This window comes from Nicotiana sylvestris, chromosome 6 (genome assembly GCF_000393655.2).
Source record: "Nicotiana sylvestris chromosome 6, ASM39365v2, whole genome shotgun sequence".
Taxonomy (NCBI): Eukaryota; Viridiplantae; Streptophyta; class Magnoliopsida; order Solanales; family Solanaceae; genus Nicotiana; species Nicotiana sylvestris.
Genome location: NC_091062.1, coordinates 7,023,950 through 7,045,020, shown reverse-complemented (window position 1 = coordinate 7,045,020; position 21,071 = coordinate 7,023,950). Strand labels below are relative to the sequence as shown.

The window sequence follows — 21,071 nt, the reverse complement described above, 5'->3', positions numbered from 1 at the left end:
CCTTGAATACAGCTCACTAGTTCTTTTCCAATTTCCATTTAAAAAGACAGTTAACCTAACTTATTACTACATGTATATTGTGTGTCTGTGTGTGCATGTTATATATATCATCTCTTTGACTTTTGTTCTTTCCCAATACATAGAGTTACGTTGAAACCCAAAGCTTCAAAAAAGTCCAAGACTCTCCTCCTTTTAAGATACTGGAAATTTGTGTTCTGGACTTCCACACACACGTTACTGTTTTTATTTATTTTTTATTTCCTTTTTCTTTTTTGTTTTGTGAGCATCCGAAATTTATGTAAAAATGTTTTGAAAATATTTTGGTAGAAGTTGAAAAAAAAAAAAAGAGTTAGCCACGTTAATTTATTTTTTTCTAGTCCTTATTTATTTCATAATTTTAAAAAAATCATTTAAAATAAGATTCTTGTGGCTGTCTTGTTGTAGGTACAATTAGACTATCGTATTACACTTTTGTTTGAAGTGTTAATATTGCTTTCTATTCTCGCACATTCCTAGAACATACCACATACAATACTCCGTAGTTTATACTTGAAGGTCGTCGTTTGCTACCAAGACTACTAGAATTGTGTACAAGTTGTCACGCAGGCGAATTTATAGATTATTATTTTGACTTTCTTCTTAGATAGTTATAGTGTCCCGTAGGCGCGAAATGTACTTTGTTTGGAGGGGAGAAGGCAGTGACCGTTTAATCCAGGGTCCATTGGATGATCGGTACAATGCCAGAAATTGAAACACATTGATTCCTCTTGTTCCCGTCCTTCGCTTCAGGGCATATCCCTCGGTGTGGTCAGTACTCCAACTGTCGGGCAGCGAAACTTACACTTGTTCACTAATTATGAGCAATCTTAAAACTCTCTACTATTTACAAATTTTGTCAAAACCCTAAACAAGACTATAATAATTGGTTGCCCTTACAACGGATAACAATTGAATTTATACGTCATTTTAAAAATACGTGGACTGATCCTACACAAATAACCAAAAATATTAAATAAATGAGTTAAAAGTACTATGAACAACCAAACCAGTCGTAACATTATGGCCTAGCTTGAACCTGGATTGGGCAATAGTTTCTGAGTCCTAGGTTCGAGGCCAATCAAGAACAAAGAACAAAATAAAGTAGAGACTTTTTAATAGCTGGAAATCAAAGAAACAATTTTGTGTTGCCTTGGTATGTGTGTTACAATGTGTATTGAATAAAAAACTTTCCCTTTATATAGCTAGTAGGGGAGTTTTACCCCTAGTACAATTCTAAAAAAGGTTTAAAAAATCCTTCTTGTATGCCAATTACTGATACGCTATCGACGTCGGGAGAGATCCGCGTCGTGATATTCGATTAGGCACGGATATCACGACTTTTTGTTAGTCGTATGCAACCATTTGTAATGTTTTCCAAGGTCTCGGAGCTCATTCCAGGTTCGGGGGTGTTGCACCATCAGGCCCGGCGGCGAGTACCTCGTTTCAGCCTCGATTCAAAGAGTTCTCGCATTTGGTCTCTATCTCATACGTTCATACTTCTTACTTCGTTTGTCTTACCGAGAACTTGAGGTGTATGATGACCCCGAGTTTACCCGTATACATATAATCCCCTCGTTTCTCAAAGAGTAGGTTTGCCCAAACGATAGGAAATGATAGATGAGCCTCAACTCATTCCTTCGTACGTTACAACCGAGACTACAAATAAGCCGAAACTTCGTCCCATCAGTCGCGTCATTCTGACTTCAGACACGTGTCAATCATCATTGGTCGCCTCCGAATGTAAAACGTCGCATATTGGTTACATTTCCTCCTATAAAAGTTTCGACCCTTTGTACTTCTTCTGCTTTCTGACTCTAGCCTTTGCCTTCGAACTCTCTAGCGGCTTTCAACTCTTTCAAATCTTCATATCTTCTTCATCTTTGGTTTTCAAAATCTTCATTATTATTCTTAGGTTTCTACTCAGAACTTCGTCCTACCTTCAAATCTTCACATTTTTTTCTTGAACCTTCATACTTTTTCCTTCAAACCTTCATACTTTTTCCTTCAAACCTTCATACTTTTTTTTTTTTAAGTTTTCATATTTTCCTAGATTGTAATGGCTAAAACTTCCAAATCAATTCCTCAGTAGGCTAGTTCTTCATCTTCCCACCCGGCCATACATGCCGATGTGGCTACTTCCGAGGTGGCTGCTTCCGAGGCAGCTGCTCTTGGGGTAGCTGCCCCGGAGGCAACTGCTCCCGAGGCGAACCCCGAGTCCCCCATGAAAAGCTTTATACCCGGGGGTTGTTAAATCGCAAACGACTTCAAAGTCGAGAAGGCCCCATCCAAACAGGACCAGAGTGAAGGAGCATGGAGATGCATATGCCCCATCATTGAGGATACCATTCCCAAAGTCCGAGAGGATTGTGAATGGGAAGGCAAAGACGTGGTTGTCCTCGGGCTTGAGGACGATATCACTACTCATGTGGAGAGATATTTAAGTGTTTATACGTATTCCTTCATGTTGGGTCTGGTAGACCCAGTAGTTTTGTCCTTTTGCAAGAGATACGAGGTGTGCCTTGGGCAAATCCACCCATCTCTTTGGAGGATTGCGATCCTCCTATGTTATTTTGTGAACAACACTGAATCTCCTCGGTTTACCCTCGACCATCTATTCCGTTTATACAATCCTCAGATTTTCGAGGGAGACTAATCAAGCTCACTCGCCAGGCCAACAATGTCCCCTTTTCGAGTATCGACGAGGATCGAGATTGAAGTTGGCAGGGGTTCTTTGTTCGGGTAAAAACTGAATATTTGATCCCTCCCAAATTCCTACCATTTTTCGAGAAGTAGAATGCATCTCGTAGGTGTAGCCTTCCCTTAAGTGTCAAGTCCCCTTTGTTTCCTTTCTCACCATCAGTATTTGTGGTCGTACAACTATTGCTCGGGTTCCCAATCCGGTCCCCCGGCTCAAGGAGTAAATCGAAGGCATATGCAAGCAGATGTCATACTTCGAGTGCTCATGGTGCAAGCTTTCGAAGGTCGATGGGAGGCATGTTCTCATGGTAAGGTTCTCCTCTAAATAGTTATTATTATGCCCTAAACTCACATAACGCTGGCCTTTCCTCTTTCCTTCGCAGGTTTGCCTAAGACCACCGAACTTAGGCCGTTGGAAGGGGACAAGGATGTGTCCCTGCTCGTTGATCCTTTCGTTATGGGGTTGTCCCGGGTTGCTGCAGAGGAGAAAAAGAGAAAAAGGAAATCCTCGGGCTTAGAGAGGCCCGAGGTGAAGATAAAAAACAGGGCAGCCACTAGGCCTTGCAAGCCCAAGAAGAATACCAAGTTTGGAGTATCGGACTCTAATTTGCTTTATCGGCTCAGGGATGAGCTTGAAGAAGATGACATTTTTGTCTCTCATGGATCGACCCCTATCAGGGAGCAGGTGGCAACCGAGCAAAATAGCCATAAAGCCAATATCCTTCCGACTCGGGAGGCCAAGATGTAGATGGGGGATAACACCTCCCGAGAAGCTGCTTCCCTTGTGAAGGAGGCGACCGGTGTAATAGACATCATCGAAACGCCTTCCTACACTGAGTCCATGCTTGAAGAGGCCAAGCAAGAAAGGAAAATTCAAGTGAAGGATTCCATGGCGCGGACCACCCTCTCCACTCCTTCTTTGATAGCATGGACATGTCCACTTTGGAAGATTTTTCTGGGCTAGGATACATGGAGATCCCAGAGAAGGACGCGCCTTTGGAAGCTGGCGGGTCGAGTTCGAGCCCAAAACTGGTGAAGCAGTTATGTGCTCTGAGTGTGGATCTTGGCCGTAAGAGAACGATCTTGGAGGATGCTCAAATTTTCTCTACTCCAGTGGGCATAGCCAGTTACCTCTGATGCCTGGTGACCGAGGAGGACCAGGCAAATATGAATGAGGTGAGCTCGTCGAGTCTCTTCAATGAGGTGCAACAGACGCTGAACTATGTAAGGTATCATCACTCGTTCATGAATTCTACTTAGTCTTCAATACATCTCACTATTTTTGTTTCTTTGCAGGCCTTAGTGCTTCATCACGAAAGATTCCTCCGGTACCACTTCGAAATCAACCAACTCGAGTTCGAGCTTAAGGAGCAGGTTTGAAAAAAGACTTATACATCTTTCTTAGTGAGCAGCAGAACGGGGCCACCAATGATCTTCAGGCCGAACTGGATAGGGATCAAAAGGAAGTTTCAACCTTGAAGCGGGAATATGCTGACCTGGTCGAAAAGGTAAAGTTCTTTGAAGTTAAAACGAGGAGCTAGCAATGGTGTCTAACAACACAACCCGCAGGTCCAACAGAAGATCGACCTGATCGACTAACTCCCAGCTGAGATGAACGAGGTCCAAGCCATGGCCGACGGATGGAAAAGCAAAATGGACCAGCTGGCTTCAAAGAAGGAAAATTCTAAGGCAGAGCTGGCATCGGTTGAGAACCAACTCCGGGTGGCGAAGGACAAAGCTGACAAGTGGCCTCAGCTGAATGATGGTTTTCGAGCATAGTTGAGCTCGACTGTCGCAAGAGTGGGATGCCCTCATTAGGGAATATGAGGCACTGAAGTCTAACTTGGACATAAACTCCGTTGATGCCAAAGAAATGGTGGCCCAATACAGGGCCAATATGGAGGCAACCGAGATCTGCCTAAAGACGAAGGCTGAATATATGAGGCGATTGTCCCGAGGGAGACCCTTGAAGAGATCCACGCTCGAGGTTTCGACTAATCGGCAGAGATCGAGGAAGTGAAGAGACTTGAGGCTGACGCGAAGGAGCTATATGAGCTTGAGGATGTCGAGGGCTCCAATGATTCTGGACGTGAAGACTAGGCGTAGATGCCTTTGCATATCTTGGTTTTTCTTCTTTTGTTTTTAGGCCATTATGTCGCCTTTGTAAATATATTTTGGAATATATATATATATATATATATATATATATATATATATATATATATATATATATATATATATATATATATATATATATATATATATAAATCATATATATATGAATTTTCCCTTTCTGGCAATATTGTTCTTTTTATTTTTCTAGATAATTTTTATGATTTCTATTCATGTGATGTTTTTGATGCCTTAGCATAAGACCAAACGTAGTTATAACTCGTCCATTTTTTGGGGGTCGAACGAAGCCCGTCCTCGATATAACTTTGATTTTTCGAAGTTTTGAGGCCTCGGTGTGATCGAAAATTTTCAAGAAGCTTAAGTTATTTTAGACGATACTTTTGCCGAGGGTAATCCTTTTGTAGGTTTCGAGTTTTTATAATGGCCTTAATTTTTTATTATGATCTTCGGATGTCTCCGAGCTACTTTTAGGATGGCGGCAACCTTTTTTATTTAGGCACCGCCTAATAGGTTTGGTGCCTCCGGGATTTGATAACCCTAGTTATCTATACTTTTTTTTGATGACAGTCTCCGAGTAAGGGTAGCCCTTGGGCTCGATAGTCCCCCGAATAGGGGTAGAACTTGGGCTCTTAGGATCTAGAATTTAAGAGGCAAGAAAATGTGTAATATCAAGGGCTAACTTTCTTATATTTCTATGTGTGAAGTACATGATCGAAAGCGCATAAAAGCTTGTATCTTGGCTAAAGTGGACTGTGTGGCCACAGTTCATACGATCGTCTGGCCCTTACAATGAATCTTAACCACTGAGCCTTAGCTTCTAACATACATGGTTTTCTTTTTTCCTTGCTAAAAAACTTAACTCAGGGGTAATGGCCCCCAGTATTCGAGGTCGAGCTTGAGAGGGCTCGGCTACTATTGATGTGAAACGAACTCCCATTTACTCCTGTTTGAGACCAGACTTCAAATCTAAATTAGCACGTTTTATTATTACCTTATTAAAAACCTTGCCGAAAACCCATTTTAAGACAAAATCGGTTAAAGGGAAAGAGTACAACACGTGCTTTTAGACCTAATAGCCACATTCATTCTCATCTATTGCCTGCAAGTGTTAGTCCGACTCATGATATTATTAAAGAGTGATTGAGATCGTACCTTAGTAGTAGTACCGCTTTAAGCGTGTCACATTCTAGTTGTTCAGTAGTTGCACACCATTTCCTGCTTCAAGTTTGTATGAGCCTTTGACGGTAATTCCGACGACTCGATATGGTCCTTCCTAATTCGGTCCCAGCTTCCCCTCATTTGGGTTACATGTGTATAATGTTACTTTCCTCAACACCAAGTCCCTGATCTTGATGTGTCTAAGGTTGGCACTTCGGTTGTAGTATCTTTCAATCCGCTATTTCTAGGCGGCCAACCGGACTAGGGCGGCCTCACGCCTTTCATCCAATAATTCCAGGCTCGTGATCATGGCCTCGCCATTCGACTCTTCGGTCGCATATTGGAACCTGAGGCTCGATTATCCTACTTCGACTGGTATTAAGGCTTCGGCACCATAGACCAATAAAAACGGGGTGGCCCCGGTACTAGACTTCGAGGTCGTACGCTATGCCCATAAGACTACGGGAAGGATTTCCTTTCATTTCCCTTTGGTATTGGTCAACCTCCTTTTCAGGTTTTGGAGTATGATCTTGTTCGTAGATTCTACCTTTCCATTTCCACTATGGTGGTAAGGTGTTGATAGTATTTTCTTAATCTTGTGATCATTGAAAAACTTATTTACCTTGTTGCTGATGAATTATTTCACATTATCTCAAATGATTTCGGACGATATTCCGAATCAACATACTATGTGGTCCCAGATGAAGTCAATGACCTTTTTTCCCGGACTTTCTAGAACTCTTGAGCTTCGACCCATTTGGAAAAATAATCGGCCATAAATAGTATGAATTGAGCCTTACCGGGTGTCCACGCTAGGGGACCGGCGATGTCCATTCCCCATTTCATAAATGGCCATGGGGACAAGACCGAATGGAATAGCTCTTCCGGTTGATGGATCATCGGTGCGTGTCTCTGGTAGCCATTGCATTTTCGTACAAAGTCATTCGCATCTTTCTCCATTTCGGTCCAGTAATAGCCGGCCCTGATTAATTTCCGAAACAAAGATTCCGCTCCTGAATGGTTGTTGCAAGTTCCTTCGTGAACTTTTCTTAAGGCATATTCAGTATCTCTCGGCCCCAAGCATATGGCTAGCGGGCCGTCGAATGTTCTTCTAAACAAAGTCCCTTTGACCAAGCTAAATTTGGCAACCTTCGTACGTAGAGCTCTCATGCTTTAGGGTCTGAGGGCAATTTTCCAGTCTTAAAGTAATCTATGTACTTGTTCCTCCAATCCAAAGTTAAACTCGTTGAGTTCATTTCACCTTCTTCTATCACCGATTTCATGAGCTATACTACTGTTCCCAAGCCGAACTCATCGGCATCGACCGACGACCCTAAATTAGCCAGAGCATCGGCCTTACTGTTCTGATCTCAGGGAACGTGTTGCAGGGTCCATTCCCTGAATTGATGCAGCGTTTTCGGTAATTTGTCCAAGTACCTCCGCATCTGTTCCTATTTTACTTCGAACGTTCCATTGCCTTGTTTACTACGAGAAGGGAGTCACACTTGGCTTCAATCACCTCGGTTCCAAGGCTTTTAGCTAATTCGAGTCCTGCAATCATGGACTCATACTCGGCCTCATTGTTAGTCAATTTCACAGTCCTAATAGATTGCCTAATTACATTTCCCGTAGGTAGTTTCAACACGATGTTGAGTCCGGACCTCTTTACGTTCGAGCCACCATCCGTAAAAAGGGTCCAAATTCCTGAGCCAGTCTCCAAGGTTAACAATAATTCCCTTTCGACTTCGGGTATCGAGGTCGGCATAAAGTCGGCCACGAAGTCTGCCAAAATTTGGGATTTGATAGTGGTTCGGGATCGATACTCGATATCATACACGCTGATTTCGACGACCCATTTGGCCAATCGGGCCAAAATTTCGGGTCTATACATGATGTTCCTCAATGGGTAAAATGTTATGACACATATGGGGTGACACTGAAATTATGGTTTTAAATTTTGGGAGGCGCTTAGCAAAATGAGCGCTAAGTTTTCCAAGTAAGGGTACCTTGTTTCGGCCTCGCCTAGAGTTCTTCTAACATAGTAAATACGAAATTGCGTACCTTCCTCTTCTTGCAGTAAGACTCCACTTACCGTCACCTCGGATACCACCAAGTAAGGTACAACTGCTCATCTGCCTTCAGAGTGTGGAGCAAGGGTGGACTTGAAAGGTACCGTTTGAGTTCTTCTAAAGCTTGTTGGCATTTCGAGGTCTAGGAAAAAACTATTCTTCTTTTTCAATAGTGAGACGAACCGATGGCTTTTGTCCTAGGATCTTGATATGAACCGGCCAAGGGCGGCTATACGCCCGGTTAGCCTCTGAACGGCCTTGACGTTGTCCACCACGGCGATGTCTTCTATGGCTTTGATTTTGTCGGGGTTGATCTCGGTCCCCCGATTGGATACCATAAACTGGAGAAATATTCCCGATCTGACCCCGCATGCGCACTTCTCCAGGTTCAGCTTCATATTATATTTTTTCAATATGTCGAAGGTTTCTTGCAAATATTTCAAATGGTGCTCTGCTCGTAGGGAGTTGACTAACATGTCATCAATATAAACTTCCATTGATTTTACTATATGTTCTTCGAACATTTGGTTTACTAAGATTTAATAGGTGACACTGTGTTCTTTAACCTGAATGACATTACATTATAACAATAAGTGCTGAATTTAGTAATAAAATAAGTCTTTTCTTGATCACCCGGGTCCATCCGAATTTAGTTGTACCCGGAATAGGCATCGAGAAATCAGAGTATCTCATGCCCGACCATCGCGTCGATCATGTGATCGATGTTAGGCAAATGGAAAGAGTCCTTAGGGCATGCCTTGTTCAAGTCTTTGTAAGCTACACACATTCTAGCTTATTTCCTTTTTTTAGGCACTACCACTATGTTAGCTAACTAGTCTGGATATTTAACTTCCCGAATGGAACCTATTTTAAGGAGTTTAGATACCTCATCATTGATGAATGCATGCTTGATCTCGGACTGAGGTCTCCTCTTCTGTTTAATCGGGTGGAACTTTGGGTCCAAACTCAACTTATGAGTGGTTACCTTAGTTGGGATCCCTGTCATGTCAATATGGGACAAGCGAAACAAGCTACATTAGCTTTAAGAAAATTAATGAGTTTTTTTTCTGAGCTCGGGGGCTAACCCCGTGCCTAGGTATACCTTTTGACATGGCAAGTGCTCGATCAATGTGACTTGCTCCAGCTCTTCGACTGTCGATTTGGTGGCATCGATATCATCAGGAGCTATGAGTGATATCGGAACTCAGTAATCATCCTCATCATCGACTCATCGATCCTCCAATCCTGCCGGGATCGGGGTCGGTGGTTGCTATTTAACTTCGACTTTCCAGGTCAGCTCCGTGCTTCTTGATGTTGAAATGGCAGGTACCGGGAGTACTTCATCGATTGCGAACATCTCCTTTGCAGTCGGTTGTTCTCCATATACCATCTTGATTCCTTCTGGTATAGGGAACTTCAATTCCTGGTGCAAGGTCGAAGGTACCGGCATCATATTGTGAGCCCATGGTCTTTCGAATAAAGTGTTATATCTCATATCACCTTCTATCTCATAGAACTTTATTTCCTGGATGGTCCCAGCGGTGTTCACTGGTAGGGTTATCTCCCCGTTAGTAGTTTTACATGCCATGTTAAATTCATTCAACACCCGGATTGCGGGCACTATTTGATCTTGTAACCCTAACTGCTCTATGACTCTTGATCTGATAATGGTTGTCGAGCTACCTGGGTCAATCATCACATGCTTAACTCAAAATTTATTGATAAGTATGGATATAACCAGTGCATCATTATAAGGTTGCACGATGCCCTCGACATCCTCGTCGTTGAACGAAATGGTTCCCTCTAGGATATAATCTCAGGTTCATTTTTCCCTCATGATAGATACTTTAATGCATTTTATCATCGGACCTTGAGGGACATAGACCCCTCAAATGATCATGTTGATGATGTATTGAGGTTCCTCCTGTACGATCTGTTTACTGGCGTCCCTGTTTCTGAAATGGTTCTCGGCTTGATCGTTACCGAGAAATTTCTTCTCTCAATTGCCGGCAATCCTCAGTCCTGTGGCCATGAGTACCATGATACTTACACATAAAGTTAAGATCTCTCTGGGTAGGATCGGACTGTAATGGTCGAGGACACTTGGTATCCTTGATGCACCCGATGGCCGACATGATACTGGCAGCATCGACATTGAAGTTATATTCCGACAATCTTGGTGCCTCCCTGGCCCCGAGTGGTATATCGAAACCATTTTTGCTTGTCAGATCGGGCCCTCGATCACTTATCTTTTCGTTCCTAGTAGGGTGACACCTGGACCCTTCCCCCTTACGATCTCTACCATATGGTTGATACCGGTCTCGAATTGATTTATGACCGACGACTCTCTTAGACCTGTCATCGGTTCTAATAGGATAAACGGACCCGGAAGGGGCTCCGAGTTGGTCATCCTCGACTCTGATTTTTGATTGGTATCTGTTATGGACGTCGACCCAAGTTACCGCTGGATATTCAACTAAATTTTGTTTTAGCTGCTGTAAAGCCAAGGAGCTTCGGGTGTTAAGTCCTTGAGTGAATGCATGAACGTCCAAATCATCGGCGATCGGAGGTAGGTCCATCCGTTCCATCTGAAACGTCGACATGAACTCCTTAAGCATCTCGTTATCTCTTCGTTTAACTTTGAAAAGGTCTGATTTCCCACTCTTGACCTTGATGGCCCCCGCATGAGCCTTCACGAAGGTATCTGCAAGCATAGCAAACGAATTAATAGAATTTAGGGGTAAGTTGTGATACCATATCATTGCTCCTTTCGATAGAGTTTTTCCGAACTTCTTTAGCAACATCGACTCGATTTCGTCATCTTCCAAGTCATTTCCCTTGATGACACATGTATAGGAGGTCACATGCTCGTTTGGATCCGTGGTTCCGTTGTACTTTGGAATATCTATCATACAAAACCTCTTCAGGATTGGCTTCAGTGCGACGCTCGGAGGGAAAGGTTTTTGGATAAACTTCTTGGAATACGGCCCTTTTAATATCGGGGGTGCTCCCAGGATTTGGTCGATCCTTGAGTTATATGTCTCCACCTTTTTGTCGTTGGACTCAATTTTCTTCTCACCTAATTCCACCCATTTTGTCAATGCTTCAAGCATCTTCAATATCTCAGGGTTGGCCCCGGGCTCTGCTTCACTCGTCCTTTCTACGGTTTGCTCGTTTCCTCGGTTGTTCTCCCGGGACCGTTCGGGATCGACCCTACCAAGGGGGTGGCCTTGATTCTGTAGTTGTGTTATCGCCACCTGTTGAGCCTGCAACATTTCGAAGATTAGCCACAGGCTTATCCTGTCACCTCGCCTTTGGGCGTTTCTCGAACCGTTGGTCCAGGTCCTCCATGAACACTATTTTTGGGGTCAGTTGGCATGTGTGTGCTGATATCGATCTATGAATTAGCGACGATTGGATCAACAGTTGGGACTCTGTTGGGATCAACAGGGGGCACCTCATTGCTAGGCACCAGGTTGTTGTTTTCGCCATGATGACCAGACTTAACCTCAACGTTCAAGTGAGCGGAATGAGAATTCGATATTTTTAGATTGACCTGAAATTAAACCTTAAAGAACAAGCGTAAAATATGGTATGTTATGGAAATTTGTGTCAAATTACCACTATTATCCTTAGCCTCACGGTAGACGCCAAACTATTTACCCTTAAAACGGATAACAATTGAATTTATACGTGGTTTTAAAGATACGTGGATTGATTCAACACAAACAATCAAGAACGTTAAATAAATGAGTTAAAGGTACTATGAACAACCAAACCAGTCGTAACGTTATGACCTAGCTTGAACCTGGATTGGGCAATAGTTTCTGAGTCTTGGGTTCAAGGCCAATCAAGAACAAAGAACAAAAATAAAGTAGAGACTTTTAAATAGGTGGAAAGGAGAGAAACAATTTTGTTTTACCTTGGTATACGTGTTACAATGTGTCTATAGAATAAAGACTTTTTCTTTATATACTAGGGGAGTTTTACCCCTAGTACAATTCTAAAAAACGTAAAAAATTCTTCCAAATACTGATACATTGCCGACGTCGGGCGAGATCTGCGCCGTGATATCCGATTGGGCGCTTATATTACGGCCTTCTGTTAGTCGTTTGTAACCGTTTGTAGTGCTTTTCGAGGTCTCGAAGCTCGTTCCGGGGTGTTGCACCATCAGGCCCGGCGGCGAGTACCCCATTTCAGCCTCGATTCAAAGAGTTTTCAGATTCGGTCTCTATCTCATATATTCATACTTTTTACTTCGTTTGTCTTACCAAGAACTCGAGTTGTGTGCTGACCCCGAGTTTACCCATATACAATAATACAAATCTAATCCAATTTGTTTTTTAAATTATGAAAGATTTGGTTTAATTTTAAAAAGTTCGACACACTACTTTTAAGATCTAGCTCGATTTTATATCCAAATTGAAGTATACACACCCTTATAAATTATTATCTAAACTAGGGCATCATTTATATGAACTTTAGGACTATCAATTTTATTGTCTTTAAAATTACATGAACTTTCTATTTCTTGAGATCTCTTAATTCAACACGTCTTTATTGAGTTTATGAATTCTTTTCCTTTTTTTTGTTAATACCCATGCTCTATAGAAAAAAATAGCGAATATTTTCCTATTTTATTTGTCATATTACCACTAAAAGAAATATAAAACCCATACAAGACCATCGGTGACTTCAATGTACATTTTTTATTTTTTATTTTTCTATTTGGGTTTGGGACGTGGGATACATAAATCGGTGAATTTAATGTCAATATATTCTTAGTTCTTCGATCTCTATGAAGGATTTTGTTCATCGATATCAAAGAAAAAACATTGTAATATGCATCAAACATAGACATTTATGTAAAATTTATTTATGCAGTGGTTAATAATGAAGAACTTATTATGTTAGAATTAATAATAAAGAGATTGTTAAAATAAGATTAGCTAATATTTATTACTAGTATTCACTAACGAGTATCAAAATATAAAAAATTGAATACACTGAAAAGTCAAGGGGAGTCAACTTATAGTAAATACACATAAAATAAAAATATTTATGTAGCAATACAATAGAATTTTCCGGCAGGGGTACATAAGATAAGTACAATAACAAATTCTATCTCGAAATTATTATCCTTATCCCTGGTATCAAACGACCCTTTTGTAATTGGAATCTTAACATTTTCATTTGGTTACCAATATAATGGCAAAACATTAAGGGCCCGTTTGGACATAAAAAATTAATTTTTCGATTTTTTTTTTTTGAAATCAGTGTTTGACCATTGAAATTTCAAATTTCACTTGAAGTTGAATTTCGGAATTTTTCGAAAATTTGAAAAACTCCAAAAAATTATTTTTCAAAATTTTCACTTCAAATCACTCACGAAAATTAAAAAACACCTCCAAATATAATTTTAATTTTCAAATACCAATTTCACTTTAAAAAAAATCTTTTTTTTCCCGGAATTTCACAGTTTTTATGTCCAAACGCCACGTTTACTTTTTTGGTCATAGAGGCTGCTAATTGAAAATAAAGCTATAAGCTCGAGTCAGATTTGGTTGGAAGTTGAAATTCAGAGTCAAAATATATAGAAAGAAAAATCAAATAACAGATAGAATTGATTAAGATTTTACTAATTATCCACTTTTTTGTTTTGGTCCTACATCCACCCTATTCTAAATTAGAAAAATCATATAATTAGTGCATGAGGCCAACACGTTAACCTATGCCATCAAGTTGAAAAGCATAGATTACACTTGGACGACTATAAAAAAAATATGGAGGACCATTCTTAGGCTGGCAAAGTTAGGCATATAGTTCAACCATAATAATTATTGATGATATTCCTAGAAACAACTCTATCCCATCAAATTTATTGATTAAAGTTTATAAGTTTTAAATTTATTATTCAATTCATAACTTATTTTAATTATTAAATTTGTAATTAAATATTTAATAGATTTCTTAATACGAATGCAGGAGTCTAATAGCATGTTTGGTCAATTAATCTTTTTAGTCGGAAAAAAAAGTATTTTTTTGCCAAAAATGCTTTTCCCTCAAAGTTATGATATCTGATCGAGCTTTTTGAAGGAAAAAAAATATTTTTGAGTAGAAGTATAAGCAATTTTTAAGAAGTAGAAAAAATAGTGTTTCCTCAAAAACATTTTGAGAAAAATATATTTAAAAATATTTTTTAAAAGATTTGTCAAATATTATTATTGTTCAAAATTACTTTTCAAATTAATTAGCTAAACACAAATTACTTTTTATCAAAAGTACTTTTTTGAAAAAACTTTTAAAGAAAAACGCCTTTCAGAATAAACTGGTTTTAGAAGTTTGGCCAAACATGCTATAAGGAAACGTTATTAAATTCATCTGAATCCATAATTCATTTTCTAGCTCCACCCCTATATGTATATATTTATTAATGCACGTAAAAGATTCAATCCCATTTTCTTCTTTTAAGAATCAAACTAAAAACAGTTTCAAGCTCGTTCAAAAATTTGTAGTAAAATAAATGCACTCTGATTTTACTGACTATAAAATTGAATCATCAATGGATATTACACTACTGTATTTCCAGTTATCCACTAAAATACCAAAGTGTTATTCTACTAACACATACTAATCATTTTAAAAATTCCATTTAAAAATTTATTTGCCATGAAAACTTAAAAAGGTTGACTTTCATGGAACTTGTTATTATTCCACAATATTAGTTTTTTTTTAAAAAAAATAAAGTTTAATATATTCTTTTTTAACTATGCAACTTTTTCTCATACCTGTATAAACGCGAGATGTCTTGTTCATTGAACTGATTTCTTTTATGCTCTTTCTCAACACGATCGACGAGGATTTACACTGCCAATTTCAATTTGTTTGAGATTGAAGTATAGTTTTTATTTTTATTTTTATAATCATATCTTTTCTCCAACAAATTATGTAAGCTTTAAATTAAAATGAATAAACCTACTCTATGGCCTCTGAATATTAAAACTAGTTTAGGCTTTTAGCACACACAAAATCACGTGTTAAGTTAACAAATAATACAGGCCTTGTTCCAAATAATTTTTTGAAAAAAAGGATAAAGAAACAGATGGATTATTTAAAAAAGAAAAAAGAAATAAAAAGAATGGCAGTCATGTAAATAATAGGAATTTTTTAAAAAAAGGATAAAGAAACAGATGGATTATTTAAAAAAGAAAAAAAGAAATAAAAAGAATGGCAGTCATGTAAATAATAGGAAATAGAGGGGCAAAAAGATGAAGTTAAATGCGAGGCGGAAGGGGCCAGGTGGATAGTATAAAAATGGGCAACTGAAACACTGTATCCTTACCACCCAGATTCCACTGGTTCCCTGCTTTTTCTCTTTCTCTCTCTCTCTCCAAAAAATTTGAAAAAGCAAAATTGAATTTTATATTTAAAAAGTATTTATTTACGGAGAAAAAAAGGACCACTACAAGATCACAAACCCTAGAAATTTCGTGAATCTTATAATTTTCGTCGGGTTTGATTGATCAAAAGTGAAGTCTTTTACGTTATTATATCAGGTGCAATACATTTCTTCGTGTTCTCTCTAGAATTTTCTCCGCAGTAAAAACGGAAAAGGTGCGTTTTTTAAATAAATCCTTTTTTTATGTATGAAATTGTTGAATTTTTGTATGTTTTATGTGTTTAGTTGTTGAATGTTGATCTGGATGATTTGGATTGATATTTGTCTGGATTATGTGTATTAATGGAGACATAATGTAAGGGTAATTGCTTGATTTTGTGATTGTAATTTGAGCGGAATATGGACAGTTAGTGGTTTGGTTTACGAAGCTTAGGCTCAGATCTGTTTTGCATGTTTGAATTTCATTGTTTTTTTTTTGGATGGAATTTTGTTTTTGCAAATTCATGTTTTTTTAAAAAAAATTTTATTTCTTATATTGAATTCATTTTCCTTTGAAATATTGTCTCCATTTCAAATAGAATGAAGGACAATCATATACTAGTTTCTTTTTCTTTCTATTCGGACATTAATTTCTTAATTTTCTTAGAAATAAACTCTAGATATCTAGGGAAAAAAATACTACTCTGTTTAAGGTACCAAAGGTGTGGCCTAGTGGTAAATGAAGTGGGAGGAGAATAATGAGGTTTCAGGTTCACATCCTAGCGGAGGCGAAAATAACTAGGTGATTTCTTCCCATCTCCTAAAGCCTTTGTGAACAGAGTTATTTGGTACCTGTGTAGTGAGAGGTAGCAGGTGTCCGGTGGAATAGTCGAAGTAGGCTCAAGCTGGTCCGGACACTAAGTCATCAAAAAACAAATAATAAAAATATTACTCTGATTGAGTTACAATTTTTTAATTGTTAAAGATATTGAATGAATTTATGAAACTGCTGGTTTGGTTGCCTGAGGAGAGAGATAAAGATAAGAGGAAGGTTTTTACTGCATAAATGTGCTGGTAAATGGAACTAGAGATATTTTACTTAGTTATATAAGGCTATTGGGAGAAGTGGTAATTGTAAGCTGAAACTTCATGATTGATTTGGGTTTCTTTTATCAAAGCCTGTTGTTTAGGTGGGCTGTAAACGTTTGATTTCTTTAGAACCATTACAAAGATTAAAGCTTTTTTTTTTTCACTTGCTACCTAAAGAAAATTTAGATTCTTGAATTTTTTTTGACTGTGTTGGAGATAACAGTGATATGTTACTTTCATGGCGTTGCAGGGAGAACAGTCTCACCTTTTGATCTGTTTCTTTTGTTCTGAATCTGCTGATAGTAATACACAACAAATTTGAAAGAAGCGAGACTGACTCGCCGGTATATAATATTTTTATCATGGTGGTCACTGCTGCTACTGGCGCATTCTTTCCTGTTGCTAATCCACCTCCTGAATCTGGTGGAGCAAAACCATCTGGAAAGGTAGGAGGAAGTCTTCCTGGAAGTATAGATGCACGGGGGCTCAATGCTAAGAAGCCTGCTTTTGGGAGTCTACAAGCTAAGGCCAATGCTCAAGCTCCTCCTAAGGTGAATGGAACAAAGGTAGGCATTATGGATGGCCTCAAAACTGATGATGAGGTGTTTTCTTCACCTCCACCAAGGACCTTTGCAAACCAGTTGCCTGATTGGAGCATGCTCCTTGCTGCCATCACAACTATCTTTTTGGCTGCTGAGAAGCAATGGATGATGCTTGATTGGAAGCCCAAGCGTCCTGATATGCTCGTTGACCCATTCGGTTTAGGAAAGATTGTGCAGGATGGCCTTGTTTTCCGTCAAAATTTTAGCATCAGGTCCTATGAAATAGGGGCTGATAGGACTGCGTCTATAGAAACGATGATGAATCATTTACAGGTATTCTAGGCTTTCATTTCCACTTAGCAAAGAATTATTGACTTGAAGTTGTAGAAGCATCTTGTTTTGATACCTTCACGAGCTTGAGTTTGTTCTGCAGGAAACTGCTCTTAACCATGTCAAGTGTGCGGGACTCATGCATGGTGGGTTTGGATCGACTCCAGAAATGTCCAAGAGAAATTTGATTTGGGTTGTTACCAAAATGCAGGTTGTAGTGGATCGCTATCCTACTTGGTAAGTTTCTGCTCTTGCTTCTCTGACATGCTGTATCGGAGTCTGAGGTACTAGAAAGGGTAAAGCCGAAGTTCAGCCATTCTTGGCACTGTCTTTGTTGATCAATATTGAAAGCAATTTGAAATTGAGGTTCATACTCCAGAATTATTTAATTTGTTTAATTAAAACTTCTTCTACCACACATTTATGTAATATTGCTTAACCACAAGTCAGTTTTCTATTGTAGTCTTAAAGCTCTGTATAGCATTTTGCTATTCTGTGATATGAGGAATCACTTTGATGAAGTTGAATTTAATATAATTCCTTATCTCAAAATCCATGCACTCTTTTTGGAAGATAATGACCAATTTAAACAGGAAAATCTTGTTTTACATGACTAGAAATCTCTAAAGCTCTTTTAGGTGCCAACTAACCTCTATCATTGAATCATTTTGCTCATTTTCCGCCTAGCTATTAAGCAATTAATTTCCCGTTCTATCACAATATTGCAGTTAAGCAAACTATCCACAGGAGAAATATTAGGGGTTTCTTTACATTTGTATAGTTACTTTGGATCTGTTGGGATTATTCTTTTCATACCTGTTCTACTGATCTCCCTATTGATATTTCAAACACTATGCACAGTTTCTTTGACATGTGAAATGAGCATGGAGATCTTTGGACTGATTTCTTTCTCACAGGGGTGATGTTGTTCAAGTTGACACTTGGGTGGCTGCATCAGGGAAGAATGGTATGCGGCGAGATTGGCTTGTCCGTGATAGTAGTACAGGGCATGTATTGATGAGAGCATCCAGGTAGAGCCATTATTGTTTAATCTACTTCAGTTTGATTAAATTTTTACACGATGAACTTTTACAAGCATATTATTCAGTTATGTTCGATGTAAAATGATTTTATCATTTCCATTTAGGTTTGTCTCTTTGTGGTTGTAAGCTTCTTTTTGGATTTGGCTGTTTTATGACCAAGCCATAGTTCCTGATCTCGTATGTAGACATGTAATTTTTGACCCTCCCCGAAATTTTACGTCTTTTAGTGTTTGGTGTTGGTTTTAGGTGTAGTAATGCTATTTTGATTATTTTTGACCTTTCTGCTTTATTTTATCTTTAAAAAACCATTTTATCATTTTAAAGAGGGTTAAGGTGGTAAAAAGGGGTGTGACATGTAGTACGTTTGGTGGCCAACCATGAAACCCTTGATCTATTCATTGTTTCATAACTGTGACTAATTTTGTTTCCATTTGCTTGCAGCTTATGGGTGATGATGAATAAGGAGACAAGGAGATTATCTAAAATACCGGAGGAGGCTCGGGCTGAAATTGAAGATTATTTTGTTGATTCACCTCCTGTTATTGACGATGACAGCCGGAAGTTACCAAAACTTGACGAGACAACAGCAGACTACATTCGAACTGGTTTAACTGTAAGTAGAAGGATTCTTCACTGGTGACTTTGTCATATCTAAGGACATCTTTAATATCTTCTGATTTGTTGAATTTACAGCCAAGATGGAGTGACTTAGATGTTAACCAGCATGTTAATAATGTCAAGTACATTGGCTGGATTCTTGAGGTAAATCCTCTTCCTTTTCCTCCTCCATCCTTTAAAGTATTTTTTTCTTCCCTGTTATTGCTTGTAAAATATTTTGGTTTATGATTAGGGTACGTAGCACAATAGATGTGTTTAGATTTTCATCATATTCTGAAATCGTGTGTACGATGGAGAAAGAAAAACAAAACTAAAAGATCACGTGTGCACTGCACACACTAACCCAACCGAATTCTGTATTTTCTTGGATTCATGGTGGTACTGCATATCCTGAGGTTTCAGAAAGAGCTGAATTATGTCCTATGATGTGTCGATGTGTTGGGAGCTTTTTGCATACTTAAGTTCTGAAATACTTATCTACTTATATCTCCGGTTAGAGGAGAATTGTTGTTCGTCATTTCCCTTGTGGGTTGTGCACCATATAGGAATAAAAAGTGTATATGTAAAATCAAGTTTTTTTCTTCTTGTGGCTGGTAAGTATGAAATTCTTGCCAATTCTTTTATTTTTCTATAAAACTAAAGTGAAAAACCTCTTCCCCAAGAAAATGAAGTTCTTTTTATCAGCCTAAAGTAGGGAAGGCTATATAAACTCAAATGAGCAGTGTGATTTGCAGTGTACTGAAAGACTCTTGATGGTTAGTGAAGTGTCTTTAGGTAAATGTGGAATTCCCAATATTTCTCATATCACTAGGGGTACATAAATAAAGAAATCTTCTCTTGAGTGCTCGAGAATCTTGGTTTCGTCGTGTCATTATGTATTTGCTTCTATTTATCACACCGCTCAAATTGTGGGACATGTCTTTGGCTGCAGAGTGCACCCATGCAAATACTGGAAGGCTGCGAGCTCGCGGCCATGACATTGGAGTACCGAAGGGAATGCAGAAGGGACAGTGTGCTGCAGTCACTGACCTCTGTACTGGACAAGGGTGTCGGTGACTTGGATGACATTGGGAATGTTCAGTGTCAACATTTGCTTCGACTCGAAAATGGTGGAGAGGTTGTTAAGGGGCGGACTGAGTGGAGGCCAAAACGTGCCATCAATGGAATTGGGAGCATCGATGGATTCCCAGCAGAAAGTTTCTAGCTCCATTACTTCCAAGTGCTGGAGTTGAAGTAATGTCAGTTGCTGTATGTCACAATCCCTTGTGAATCCTCCAACTTGTGCTCTTTGATCTTTACATATTCTCTGCATATATATGGTGTTTCCTTTTTATCCTTGCCTTTTCTTCTTCTTTCCCCCTTGCCTCATCTATTAATCTTTTTCTTTATTTCCTTTAGAAACTAGTTAAGTTTTCAGAACTATTGTAAGTAGCCTTTGTGTCTTCTCTCTCCCTCATTCCCCCTAATCCAGAAACTTCTCATCTTTTGTCCCTTGTCTTGCTGTCAATTGAAAATTTAGCCTAAATGGCATTGCTGAATAGGACAAAATGGAATATTTTTTTATTGTGGCTATTCTTTATATCTGTAATGCAATATATTGTTCTCAATTGCCATGTGGTCCATCACAGTTGTCATCAACTTAGTGAATGGAAGTTTCATCTTGTATTTCTTCCATCCTCCGTTCGTTGTATTTGGCGATGTTTGACTAGTCACAAAATTAAGAAAGACATGCTTTTTCTAAGGGGAGTCTTAGAGTAATTGGTAAAGTTGATGCCATGTGAGAAGATCATTGGTTTGAGCCGTGAAAACAGTTTCTTGCAGAAATGCAGGATTCTCGGACCCCGCTATGCGCAGAAGCTTACACCGGATTGCCATTTTATGCTTTTTGGCACATATCAATTGGATTAGTAGCTTGTTTGGCCAATCTTCTAAAATCTACTTTTTTTGAAAAACGTTTTTTAAAAAAGTACTTTTG

At 38.9% G+C, this 21,071-nt stretch overlaps 1 protein-coding gene across 1 annotated transcript; it reads left to right on the top strand.

Annotated features, from left to right (window-relative positions):
• The first annotated feature begins 15,436 nt into the window (after positions 1-15,436).
• LOC104213511 (palmitoyl-acyl carrier protein thioesterase, chloroplastic) lies at positions 15,437-20,703 on the top strand. Its single transcript, XM_009763031.2, has 7 exons — positions 15,437-15,710; positions 16,814-17,438; positions 17,539-17,672; positions 18,353-18,466; positions 18,920-19,091; positions 19,172-19,240; positions 20,028-20,703. Exons 2-7 carry the CDS (start codon positions 16,926-16,928, stop codon positions 20,298-20,300), a joined length of 1,275 nt encoding a protein of 424 aa, XP_009761333.1. The 5' UTR covers positions 15,437-15,710; positions 16,814-16,925; the 3' UTR covers positions 20,301-20,703.
• Positions 20,704-21,071: the final 368 nt, after the last annotated feature.

Coding starts and splice junctions, on each gene's coding strand:
- LOC104213511 (XM_009763031.2), top strand. CDS start 16,926: ATGGTGGTCACTGCTGCTACTGGCGCATTCTTTCCTGTTGCTAATCCA. Junction 17,439..17,538: donor CGATGATGAATCATTTACAG/GTATTCTAGGCT, acceptor TTTGTTCTGCAG/GAAACTGCTCTTAACCATGT. Junction 19,241..20,027: donor ACATTGGCTGGATTCTTGAG/GTAAATCCTCTT, acceptor CTTTGGCTGCAG/AGTGCACCCATGCAAATACT.